General features: G+C 39.3%; 1 protein-coding gene across 3 annotated transcripts in view; it reads right to left on the reverse strand.

Annotated features, from left to right (window-relative positions):
* Positions 1–13,487, reverse strand: part of EXOC5 (exocyst complex component 5) — a 59,849-nt gene extending 46,362 nt beyond the window's left edge. Inside the window, exon 1 of one of the 3 annotated variants that reach the window (XM_032251167.1) lies at positions 3,037–3,425. Coding sequence is in view for 2 of the 3 variants with exons in the window: in XM_032251165.1 (XP_032107056.1) it covers positions 13,091–13,231 (141 nt within the window). In the remaining variant the exon portion in view is untranslated. Of the gene's footprint in view, positions 1–3,036; positions 3,426–13,090 lie in introns of those variants that run through there. The other 2 variants (XM_032251166.1, XM_032251165.1) reach the window with 2 other exon arrangements.
* Positions 13,488–13,538: the final 51 nt, after the last annotated feature.

Below are 13,538 nucleotides of genomic sequence, written 5' to 3' on the forward strand. Positions count from 1 at the left end.
CACCCTGGGTGACAGAGTGAGTGACTCTGTCTCAAAAGAAAAAAAAAAAAAGATGCCCAACATTACTAATATTTAGGGAAATGCAAATCAAAACTACTATGAGATACCACCTTACACAGGAAATGGCAAATGGCGTAGCTATCAGAGGAGTAAGTAAGATTGTAAGACCAAGGACAAGGATGTTTAGAGTAGAGGCATATGGACAATAATATGGAAAGAACTGTCCTCCCAAAATTCTTATGTTGAAGCCCTAACTCCCAAAGTGATGGTATCTGGAAATGGGACCTTTGGGAGATAATCAGTGTTAGATGAGGTCATGAGGTAAAGGCCCACATAATGGGATTTATGTTCTTATAGGAAAAAGCAATCTCTCTCTGCACACACAAAGAAGAGATCACGTCAGCACAAAGTGAGATGGTGGTGCCTACAATCTAAGAGAAGAGGCCTCAGCATGACAACTACCTTTCTGGCACCTTGATCTCGGACTTCTCAGACCCCAGAACACTGACAAATAAATTTCTATTGTTGAAGCCATCCAGTCCATGGCATTTTGTTATGGCAGCCTGAGCTGACTAAGACAGACAGATATACGAGATTGGGTGCAAAGTATGAAAATCTTTGTATAACATGTTAGCACCAGAGAACATGTACCATGAAAGAGGAACTAAGCAACCAAGTAGAAAAAAATAACTTTGCTTGGCATTATCACATTGAGCACATGAACAAAGCAGACATACAGACAGAAGATGGCCCCAACTGCAAGGGGTCCTTCTTCCTAAAACTGATCCAGCTACTGTGAAACCAAATATCTAGCTTAACAGTGACAGAGACCAACTCTAAGCCCCTAAAATAGCCCCATTCAAGACTAACCACATGGTTGGCAAGTTGACTATACTGGCCCTTTCCACACAAGAAGAAAGAATATTTTACTTTGATAAGAAGAGAACGTTTGAGTTGGGTTTGCCTCCTCTGGCACGGGACTCCACATATCACATCAGACCAAAGGACCCAGGTATCCAGTTTACAGCAAAGGAGGTAATCACGGTATTCACTGGTCATATCATAAACCACACCAACCAGAGGTAGGCAGACTAAAAGAGCACTGCAACGGCCTGATGAAGAAACAGCTGAAGCACCAGTTCAGAGGGGTACTCTATTAAGATGAAGCACTATCCTCCAAGATGCAGCATATATTCTGAATTAAAAAATATGATGTTGTGACTCCCATAGGAAAAACAGCAGTCTGGCAACAAAGGGTAAAAGCAGGAAGTGGGTTAACTTATCATGACTCCCAATTTGTGCTTGGGATCCCTGTGACTCTAGGTTCTTCAGGATTAGAATTCTTGGTCCCCAAAGAAGGAACACTTTTAGCCTATGAACACAGAGTGTCATTAAACTGTAACTATAAATACTGGTTTGTCATACTGGCTCCTTATATCCAGGGAATAAAGGAAAAGATGAGTGATCACCTTTGGCCAGGGCAATCAACCATGATGATTAGGACGAGACAGGGCTGCTAATACCCAATGGGGGCAGAGAACAGTATGTTTGGCACACAGGTGATCCTCTTGGGGATCTCTTAACACTCCCTCAACCAATTCTGAAAATGTATGGACAAGCATTACAACCCTGGCCTAAAAACAGTATTGTAACCAGTTAAGACATCAAGAACATCAAAGGTACTGGCTGAAGGTAAGGTGAAGTTAGAATCCATAGCAGAGGTGAGGGACAGCAAATATCAGTTGCAACTCTGAGACCAGCTATAGCAGTGAGGGCCACAGTTCATCTCACTAGCCTTCTTCTAATTTTCCTCCAGGATAAGACCTAACCAGAATGTTACAAGAGCTGCTCCCCAAATGGATATGAAGAAGTGAAGTCTACTAGTTGAACAAGGGTGGTCTGTGGTGAACACAATGATGTGTTACCCAGATTGCCCTTCAAGAAGCGACTTGCCCTAACTGCTAATAGTGCTGTCAACAAAAAGCCTTCACAGGCAGTATTTTCAGGGACCTTGTCAGATGCAAAGAGCCACTTCACCAAATGTCATGCCTTTCCCAATGTAGTCCATATCCAATGACTGATTAAGATGGGAATATTAGGGCCAGATCACTTTGGCCCAAAGCAAGACAACTCTGACAGGTCATTTTAGTTTCAGACCTCCCCACAGGAGCCATCAACACTGCCATTGGACCAATACTGTAACTCTACTTCTCCACGTGCCCAATCTTGCATCCTTGCTCTGCCCCCTCATAAATGTTTATCCATGGTTACTTCCTAATAAATATTCTGCACACTAAACTATCTCAAAGTCTGCTTCCCAAAATACCGAACCTGCAACACCTTAGTAGTCCAGTCAATAGATGGCAGTGACTCAGATGAAAGTTGCAGGGGCCAAGGTGCTGAGAAACAGTCAGGTTCAAGAGGTTTTAAGGCATGCATTCATATAACTTGCTGATAGACTGGATATGTTAAGAAAAAAAAAAAAAATCAAAGATTACTCATAGAGGTAGAGGTTTGCAGCCATAACAACTTTGCGAATGGGGGTGCTAATTACTGAGATGAGGAAGATCAGTGAAGGAGATGGATGAGGGAGCAATGAAACAAGAGTTTTGTTCCACATGTTATACTGTAGACGCCTATTCGATATATAAGAAAAACATAGAGCACGTAGATGGGAAAACAAGTCTGTACTACACAGAAGAAGCTGGAGCTTGATAAAATTTGAATCATCAACATATAGATGGTTACCTAAGGACTGGATGAGATCATCTAGGAGGAAGAAAGCCGTAAACATTTGGAGAGGAGAAAAACAATCCAACAAAGGAAAGCAGGAGGCACCAAAGAAAATTAGAGGTCCAGTGTCCTGGAAGCAAAGTGCATGTTATCCTCAGAGAAAAATGATCACAAGGGTTTAAGAGAAATCAGCAATTGATCCTTAAGGGATGGAAGTTCTAAAAAAGCAAAAAAAAAAAATTTTTTTTTAATTTTCCTTATAAAAGCAAATAAATCCTAATGTCTTGCTTTCTAATACTTTACCTTGCTGCAAAGGGGCTTATGAGAAAAAGATAGCCAAATTAACACATCCTAAGACCTCCAAATGACCAAATCCTCCAAGAGACTGCTCAAACAATTCCCTGTAATATAATACCTGTAAACAATTTTTAAATCCTTTAAAATTCTATAAGCCTGACAAAGGTATAGCTTCACTTTGTTTTACTACAGTAATCAAAAGTAAAAATTACCAAGCCAAAACAAAATCTAAGAACTATGCAATAAGATACTATCATATTAAATTTAGCTTTACATAATTGGTTGTTATATTGCCCCATTAAACTGATTTTATATGCTTTACAAATGTTACCAATTGTAAGATTAAAATATGGTGTTTATCACTGTGGAAGACAATGTGGTGATTCCTCAAGGACCTAGAATAAGGAATACCATTTGACCCAGCAATCCCATATAACCCAAAGGATTATAAATCATTCTACCATAAAGACACATCCACACATATGTTTACTGCAGCACTGTTCACAATAGCAAAGACCTGGAACTAACCCAAATGCGCGTCAATGATAGAATGGATAAAGAAAATGTGGCACATATACATCATGGAATACTATGCAGCCATAAAAAAGGGCAAATTCATGTCTTTATAGGAACATGGATGAAGCTGGAAACCATCATTCTCAGCAAACTAACACAGGAACAGAAAACCAAACACTGCATGTTGTCACTCATAAATGGGAGTTGAACAATGAGACACATGGACACAGGGAGGGCGAACATTACAGACCATGACCTGTCGGAAGATAAGGGGCTAGGAGAGTGATAGCATTAGGAGAAATACCTAATGTAGATGACAGGTTGATGGGTGCAGCAAACCACCACGGCACATGTATACCTATGTAACAAACCTGCATGATCTGCGCATGTATCTCAGAAGTTTTTGTTAAATGGTGTTTGTGGTCATTTCTACTGAAAAATCCCTTGGATGTCAATCCTTGGTCATTAATAAATCCCTAATTTAAACAATGTTGCTTCCTTGACAAAAATCCAACTTTTATATTTTCTTCTATCTCCATTCCCAAAAGTAGATCCAATAGATTGTGTTGGAACCACCCACAAACTCAAAGAAACTAGAATATTTTCCCCTATCCTAGGCAAAAAAAAAAATAAGTCTCAGGTCATTTCAGAGAGATATTTCTGTATCCTGTTAAACCAACTAACCCATCAGTTCAAAAATACTTCCTATCATATATTTTCCTTAAATTTATTATGGATCACTGTCTAACAAATCATTAAAACACTACCTCCTTTCAGTCAAACTTCCCTATATAATTGCTACTATACTATCAAATTCACACACACTTTTTTTTTTTGAGACAGCATCTCACTCTATTACCCAGTCTGCAGTGGTACAATCTCAGCTCACTACAAACTCCATCTCCTGGGTTCAAGCATTTCTCATGTCTCAGCCTCTTGAATAGCTGGGATTACAAGTGTGCACCATCACGCCCAGCAAATTTTTGTACTTTTAGTAGAAACGGGGTTTTGCCATGTTGGCCAGGCTGGTCTCTAACTGCTGGCCTCAATTGATCTGCCCACTTCAGTCTCTGAAAGTGCTCAGCTTACAGGTGTGAGCCACCACAGGCAGCCAAGTTCACACTCTTATGCCTACCCTTTAGGGTTCTTAACTTATACCACCCACCCAAATTGCTCTGTACCTCAAAACGAATAGCCACACTTCTATCAGACTATTCCAGTCTTCTTTTCAAGCCCACGCTACTCCTGCTTCCTAACCTGTGGCCAGGTAACTCACCCCACCAAGTATGCCCTTTCTTCTCCAACAATTCAAACACTGCTAAACCATTACTCAAAACCCGGCTTCATTCCCATTTCTTCTTTGAAGGGTTCCTTCCCTATATGGTCTCCACCGATTTCTCCACTCTTAAACCCCTATGAAGCTTAAAAGTTCAAATCCCAACAAAGAATATTAGTAATTGTCATTTTGTCATTTATTGACTTATAATCATTTTCATAAGTTTCACTCTTTTCTCTATACTTAAATTGAAAGCAAGGAGAGCTGTGTCATACATTTCTCTTGCTTTTCAGCTGTAGTCAATAAAACAATGCTGGGCACACCAAAACACTAGTTAGTTGGGGGCCATGGCTGGAGCCACTGCAGCAGGTCTTGAAAGACATGCCCCTGAACCATATATCCAAAACCAGAAAGGCAAAACCACCACTCCACAACCCAGAAATAAAGAATAGGCATTACATGCTACTATCAATCCAAGATTCTAACAGAAACTAAATATGAGCCTAATACAATTCTGGCACAACAAAGAACTAAAATAATTTTACATTTGGCCTCTACTTTCTAACCCCATTTTCTTTGATTTTCGATGAGATTATTTGCATGTTTTCTGCATATTAACAAATAAATTATATTTATTGACTACCGATTTTTTAAAAAGCACCACACAATGTTTTGTCTCAGGCTAGCAAAATGGATTTCAAAAATAGCAAGAAAAGGCAGAAAAATAACACACACTAAGACACAAATATAAGACAAATTTTGAAACAGTACGTCTGAAAACTACTTGTGACACTACAAGATAAATAATTTTACCTTTTAAAATTAAAGTCAATTTTAACATCCAATCTTGAAGCCCTGTAAACTATGAAATTAGCCAATTAATCACGTTATCAGAATTGTTTTGAAGACTATCTAAATGATGGTAGTTTAGACTCTTACAAAATATTTTAGATTCTCTTAAGCAAAATATTTTTCCAGGCTAGTCTATATCTCATTTTGAACAATAAAGTAATATATCTGATGTCTATGTCCAAAAGGGAGAGGTAACAAAATGTTACAATTCCTTTTATACTAGTCTCAACAGAATCATATAACTAGGTTTAAACTTTGTAGTGCAAGAATGTTTAAATATCATCATAGCCCAGCTCTTTCACCTCATTTTTACATATAAGAAAACTGAGGAAATGAAATTTAAGTCTTATAAAGGTACTAAACCAGTATTCTAACCCAGAGACTTTTCCCACTCTATTATAGTGCCTTTAACATTATATAGACTGTGTAAATTATTACTTAAAATATTTAATAAAATCTGCCATTAGCATTTCAAATAAAATTAAGTATATTTACAAAATTACACATTAAATATTTTTACAGGCATTTAATAAATACTTTTGAGATGAAATTAAGAGAAGCATGGAAACATTTGCTTCTTTGGTTTATTATATCCCGAATAAGCAAAGATATATATATAAACAACTACATTCTCATTATTTTCATATTTCAGCTTCAAGGAAATAGCATCAGAAAAGTTTGTGAAGTTTTAAACATATATATATAAACTATTAACAATCAAACTTTTAAATCATATATCAGTCAACTAGAACTTTCATTTAACTTGTAAGTTTTATATTTGCAGGGTGTTACATTAAATTGCAATCGAGTTTTAAAAAATAAGGCAATCACTCTTTCAAATCTCTGTCATACACCCCTCAACTATCTAATTTCCTGAGAACAACAGGAATTCAGGATCTTAGATTAACTACACACGTGCATTCTATAATACTGTCCTAAATTTAATTACTTGCTTATTCCAAGAGTTCACTTCCAAGTTGGTTTGGCTGGAGACCTCCAAAGCATAAAATACTTAAATGGAATTCTATTATTCCTAAGCATCAACCTCTACCTCTATCACTCTCTCCACTAAGACCAGAATAAGGTTATTAGATATTGGTGTAAATAAGAAATTAATCAGCCTCCGTTCCAGTTATCTATTGCTGCCTAACAACCACTCGAATACTTAGCAGCCTATAATAGCAATAATCATATTGTTCACAAATCTGTGATTTGAGAAGGGCTCAGCAGGGAAATGTGGTCTCTGCTCCAGGTGAAATCAACTGGGGCTGCTCAACTTGGCTAGAAGATACTCTTCCAAGACGGCAAGTTTATGTTTACTGCTGGCTGGGAGTTCAGCCAGAGCCAAGGTGAAGGGCCTTGGTTCTTTCAAAGGGCTGCTTGGGCTTTCTCTTGGCATAGCTGCTCGAGTCCAAGAGGTTAGGTCATCAAAGTTGATCCATCTGGCCCTCTATGGGGCCTGCCTTTGTAAATTACTATAAGCATCACTTTTACTGTAGTCATAGACCTGTACAGATTCAAGAAGTGAGCATAGACCCTACTTCCCTATGGGAGGGGCATAAACATCACAATGTAGTATGGCAGATCTTGGGGCCATTCTGAAAAATATAACCTTCCACAGCCCCTTTTTGCAACCCTCTCCCACCTCTTAGATCAATTACTCTGACTCAGCTTAGACTGAGAAGACTGAAGGCTTTCCCTCCCTAATAGAGCTTCAATCTAGTTATCATGTAAATCCACTTAAATTGAAAGAGGCTGCCACTTAATTTTTCAAAATGGATACTCCTCTTTTAATGGTATTCTCCTAAGCAATTTAAATTTCTCAACCCAATTCAGTAATCAAAATAAACTTCTGAAGTAGATATTATTATTTTTCCCATTTTACAGATGAGAAAACTGAGGCACAAAGAGGTGGGTAACTTGCCTGAGATCACACAACTAGTAAGGGACAGAACTGATAGATGTCATCCACCTCCCAGCTAAATTACCACCCATATAAAATGATACTTCCCAAACTGCTATCTCTAACTGTGATCTCTTTTTGAGTTACTAACTCATATTTCCATTTGCCTTGTGGACTTCTTTACCAGAATGTCTTGCTAAAAACTCAAAGTGTAAATACGTACATATTTTTAATGAACATGTTATTTCTTCCCCCTGAAAGGGTCCTTCTAATTTTCTCTGTCACAGTTAATGAATCACCAACTACTTCCTTTCCAAAGTTCACAAATTTGGAATTTTAACTGCTCAGTAATCAAATTCCTTTGATTCTTTCTCTGAAATGTCTTTTCAAATTTCTTCTCTGCCTCCATTGAATTAGGTTAGACTTTCACCTGCCTAATCAGTCAATAGATAATTCTGGAACACTACCAAATGACAAGAACTGCCATTATCAAATGACAGAAACTATGTCAGGTTGCCCATGATTCCTATTTTCCCAGCTAACAATGTCTTCCCCATCGAAGGCCATTCTTCACACTAACATTAAAATTGTTTGTCTCACCAACCCCTACCCAAAAAAAGTAAGGTCAGCAGCCCTCTTGCATGATGTATAAAACGCCTTCTTAAAACTTCCCCCCAGGCTTGGCACAGTGGCTCAAGCCTATAATCCTAACACCTTGGGAGGCCCTAGGTGGAAGGATCACTTGTGTCCTGGAGTTTGAGATTAGCCTGGGCAATATAGTGACATTCTGTCCCTATAAAAAATAAAATATTAGCTAAGCATGGTGGCACATGCCTGTAGTCCCATCTACTCAGGAGGCTGAGGTGGGAAGATCGCTTGAGCCTCGGAGGTCGACACTGCAGTAAGCTGTGATTATACTACTGCACTCCAGCCTGGGTGACAGAGTAAGACCTTGCCTCAAAAAACAGAAAAACTGATGGTCTCAATGCCTTGCCACCACTCCTATTTTTAAAACATGCACATTCACATCCTAACTGTTCTCAACTGCCTCACCTTACAACAAACTGGAGTCATCTTGTGTCCCTGCCTTGGAATACCCATCTCCTTAAGTTTCTAGTCATACATGAACATCCAATTTCTATATGCCATTATTAAATTAAACCTTTCCTAATAATACCTGGAAAAGATTCTGTACACCCACTGTATTAATGTATTAATATGTCCATCTCCCTCAACCAGATGTTTCATTCACCATCTTTTAACTCTAGTACCTGGAATGATGTCTGGCCTAGACATTCATTCAATGTTTGCAGAATGAATACATTTTATCATATACAAGATATTACAATTGGTAGCCAAGTTCTATAAACACTTACTTAACAACTAATATGGTTAAAATAAATAGCATTTCAGCACCCTGACAGTAATGGGGTGCTCCTTACTTGTATATCTCATGTTCAACAGTATATACCCGGCTAGCTAATTGAACAAGAGACATCGTTTTCAACCAGTCTGTTTAAATAGCTTTGATAATTTAGTTTGAAGAACTGAGACAAATAAACGTGGGAAAATGCGTTCTTCAATCTTCACACTTTAATTTGGAAGTCAAACAACCATTGCTTTCATAGCAAAATTACCTGACCCCAAGCACTATTATCAAAGAACCTATAGTTACAGAAAGAAAAAATAGGAATTTTTAATCCTGACATTTAGGACATCCACAATTAAACCCCAATTTACCTTACATGCCATTCTTCCTCTTTATATGTGCTATACTCCAGCCAAAATGAACACTCCCCTTATCTCCAGGGCCTACACCCTCCCTTTGTCTTGGATTTTATTGTCTGCTTTACTGAAAAGCCCCTCCACCCAGTTCCACAAACTCAAATCTAACTTATCCTCTGCAGATAATTCAAATGACACCTTCTGATCCTTCCCTTCTTCTAGAGGTAATCTTCCCATCCTCTCAATACCTATGGCACTTTATCCAGACCTCTCTGAAACCATTTATAACTTTATTTTTAGAGTAAGGAATCAAATATCTAGCTACCTTCTCTCCCTCTATTTGATAATAAGGGCGGGTTCTATACATAATATTTTCCAAATTCACAAAATTATGTTAACAGGCAGTAAAAAATAAAAGTCTCAAAAAAAAGAAAGAAAACAGTCTCATTGTGAAAAAAGTTTGGAAAATGGAATTCTCAGAATCTTTAACCTATTAAGGTACACTATAAATCTCCAATGAAACAGACTATGCTCATTTCCATAACTAATTTGGTCACTGAACCCTTTTTAGTTTCTGCAGCACATCTCGTAGGATTAATATTTCTATGACATGCCCTTTGAGACATGCAGCCTCATTAATTTCAGAACCTTATCTTGAACTTAATAGGTACTCAACAAATATTTGTAGAATGAACGAATAATTAACCCTAGTTACTAACTAGGAACTCTCCCATAATGGTCGCCTACACAGAGAAAAGGGAAGAATCATGGGGGAAAAAGTAAGCAAATGAGAAAAGAAGGTCCTCAGTAGTATAATAAAAGGAGAGGAATATTTGCAACAACATAAAAAGAACTGGTGGGGCATGGTGGCTCACGCCTGTAATTCCAGCACCTTGGGAGGCCAAGGTGGGTAGGCTGCTTGAGCTCAGGACATCAAGACCAGCCTGGGCAACATGGTAAAACCCTGCTTCTGCAAAAAGCTTTTAAAAATTAGCTGGGTGTGGTGGCAGACACCTGTAGTCTCAGCTACTCTGGGGGCTAAAGTGAGAGGATGGATTATGCCTGGAGGGTAGAGGCTGCAGTAAGCAGTGATCACACAACTGTACTCCAGCCTGCGCAACTGAGACCTAGTCTCAAAAACAAATAAAAGAGAAAAAAATTTAAAATTTCTGAGTCCAGCCACTTTGTATATGTAGAAGATATAATTTACCCATACCACATAAGAATCCCTATTTAGAATGTCCATCCTGAGATTTAAAAACACTGTAGATGAATCTTTTCAGAAAGCTCTGTCAACAAAAGTTGAAACTAAGAAGGTATTCCGAGAAACGTCCAGGATATACACTATTACAATAGCCAAATCATCTATTACTAAATCATTTCAGTCAACTGAGAAAACATCACAGTTTAGGTTCTTTTTGTTAAGAGTCATGGGACCAACAAGATTTTAAAAGAAGAGTTAACACAATTAAATTTCATGGATTCAAAAGCTTTATTTTGTTTTCATTTAACTTCTCTTAACACGAAAAATGAAAGCACAATTCTATTTAGTAGTGCATGAAAATCAGGATGCATAAAAACCAAATATCCTTGACTACACCCTGCCTTCTGTATCCCACAGCTCTCCAGCAGTGACTAAGAAAGGCAAGCAGGAGAAAAAGATACTTCCTGTGACTTGTACTACAACCTAGATGCTATGGCAGGAAACTGAGCAGTGATAGGATTTTTTTTTCCTCCTCCCTCCAAAGCAAAGAGATCAACTTTTCGCTTGGGGCTGAAAACTTACACAAGAGTAGAGTCGACTGGAGGCCTGGATTCATAGCCCTATCAGAAAAGATAGATGCACTTCTTAATTGTAAGTATTAAAACTTAATTGTAACAATTACGCTTTTAATTTTGATGAAGCAACAGGCTACATACAGTCAGGAAAAAAAAAATCACATAAGTTTTAAGATCTATAAATATGTTTAAATTTGTTCTAAAAATCCTCTGGCCTAAGGGTAGTCTAAGGACTACTGTATCTATCATCATTCAATCTTTCTGGCTACCATGTAATGGGAGTCTCACTAAATTATGTTAAATACTAATCTGGTTTCACTACTTAACCTAATGGCAGGACCCCAGAACGCTAAAATATGTATTTCCCCATCTCCTTCCCTTCCCCTCAGCGGTGGGGCGGGGGGGAGGCTGGGAATCAAACACATTTCCGAATAAGTTACTGAAATAATGTAAAACATTTAAATAAAAATATACATAAGATGGTCCAAGGCACAACTGAAATTGTCAAGCAGGCTAAACTCAAAGGATAATGTCGTATGAACTGTATGACAACATATATAATAGTTTTCTGGTAAGAGCTGGCTTGTCAGCAAATGTATTAATTAAAGATCTCAAACAACTTCATCGTTTTCTCCCTTTATAAGATGTGAAAAATAAAACAAGGAACCACAGCACTACTTAGTGCTTTGCCCAGGGACTCAGTAAAAGTTCTTAGCAGGAAAAATGTCTCCTCGTTCTTGTGTCAATAAACAGATGACACAATCTTGGAATTACAAAAATTAATGTAGCATATCTCTCAACATTTATCTGAGAAAGAACAGTATGTCTTAAGTCTTTCTTATAATTACAATCCTTCATTCACAAATTAGTCTTATTACAACTTATTATAACAATAACATATAAGTTACTCCTCTCAAAAAAAGTGTTATCTATCCAGAAGATGACTGACATGCAAAATATAGTAACGATAACAAATGTAAAGTTTCATTTGTTAATAAAACTGTGGCATTCAAATTGTAAGGCACAAAAACTGCTGAATCTTAGGCAGAAAAAGGATACCGTTTTCATTTATTGTAGATTACAGTCTTCATTATTACACTTGTTACTCAATGTGAAACTCAAGCACACACAAAAAAGGGGTCTTTCCTTTTTTATCTGTTTTCACTTCTTTCACACAAGGAGATGCTTTATAGGTTTCATTGTCTGGTACTCCAATTAGAGTTTTCCTATTCTATTATCTCAAACTTTTATCACCGCTTCTTACAGCGGACTTCACGAAATTAAATTTTAAGGTTTACATACCGAAAACGCTCGAGGAAAGACATTAGTACTTTCACTATTAAGTGTTAAGGATTCTCTAGCTTGCAGTTAGGTGATTTTACAATACACGTAAATACATATAATACAATTAAGGTGTATTATGTATAGGAAACGTTAGTTTTATAGTGTTCATTTTGGTTTTATTTTGTAATACACGTAATTGCCTTGAGTTTATTACACGAAATAAAGGGTTCACTTGAATTTTGCCTTCCTTCAATCGAAAGGGGTAAGTAGTCCTATTGTCCAAAAAAAAAAAGTCCCAGCCTTTTCAAATGCCAGGTTAAACTGGCAGGCATATGAATGCCACTTGCAACCTTACTAATGTAATAATTATTCAAAACGAGAAGCCCCCAAAAGTCCCTATCTCAAGTGGCTTCCTCCTATTATTGCCGCGAGGATCCCAGCGACAAGACAAGGCTCGCCCAGCCTGAGGCTCCTGGCTCTCTTTCCTCGTCCTGAGTCAGCCCTTCCCACTCCTCATCCCGAGTAGACATCTTCCAACGCCCGAACCTTCCAGACTTCCCCTCTTGCCCCCGCAGACAAAACCAACCTTCCTCCCTTCGGACGCCCGGCTTCGCCTCTCTGCCGCACGGCCGCCCAGCCCACCTCGGCCCCAAGCCACCCCTCCCCCACTCCACGCTCCGCCCGTGCTGACTCGGATCCGCCACCCCAACCCCTCAGTTTCGCACCTCTCTCCCGAGGGCTCCTCCTGGGCAGCCAGCGAACGCCCGCTCCTCGGCCCGCCCACCCAGCTGCCTGCAAACCCCGGGCCTGCCACTCCCTGAAGAGCCGCCGGGGCCCACCTCGAAGAGCTCGGCCGTGGTAGCCATCCCGGCCGGCTGAGAGGCTCGCCCGGCACTGGATGCCGTCTCCGCTTCACATGCTGCGCCTCAGAGGCGCGGTGCACAGGTCTCCGTTCGGCTCCCCAGCTCCAGCTCCAGGCCGCCGCGGGCTCCCCGACTCCCCACAGATCCCAGGCGGGCCGGTAGAGCGGCCATGAAGCGAATCCGCAGACGCCTGTCAGCTGCCTCCCGGCGCCGCCCGCGCTGCTCCCATTGTCACCGCCTCATACGCCGGAAGTGGAACTGCGCGCGCCCGAGAGGTTGTCGGGAGGGGCCGGCAAAGAAAACTAGCGGC

The sequence above is a fragment of the Sapajus apella genome, unplaced genomic scaffold (genome assembly GCF_009761245.1).
Source record: "Sapajus apella isolate SASKATOON/1434 unplaced genomic scaffold, GSC_monkey_1.0 scaffold74, whole genome shotgun sequence".
NCBI lineage: Eukaryota > Metazoa > Chordata > Mammalia > Primates > Cebidae > Sapajus > Sapajus apella.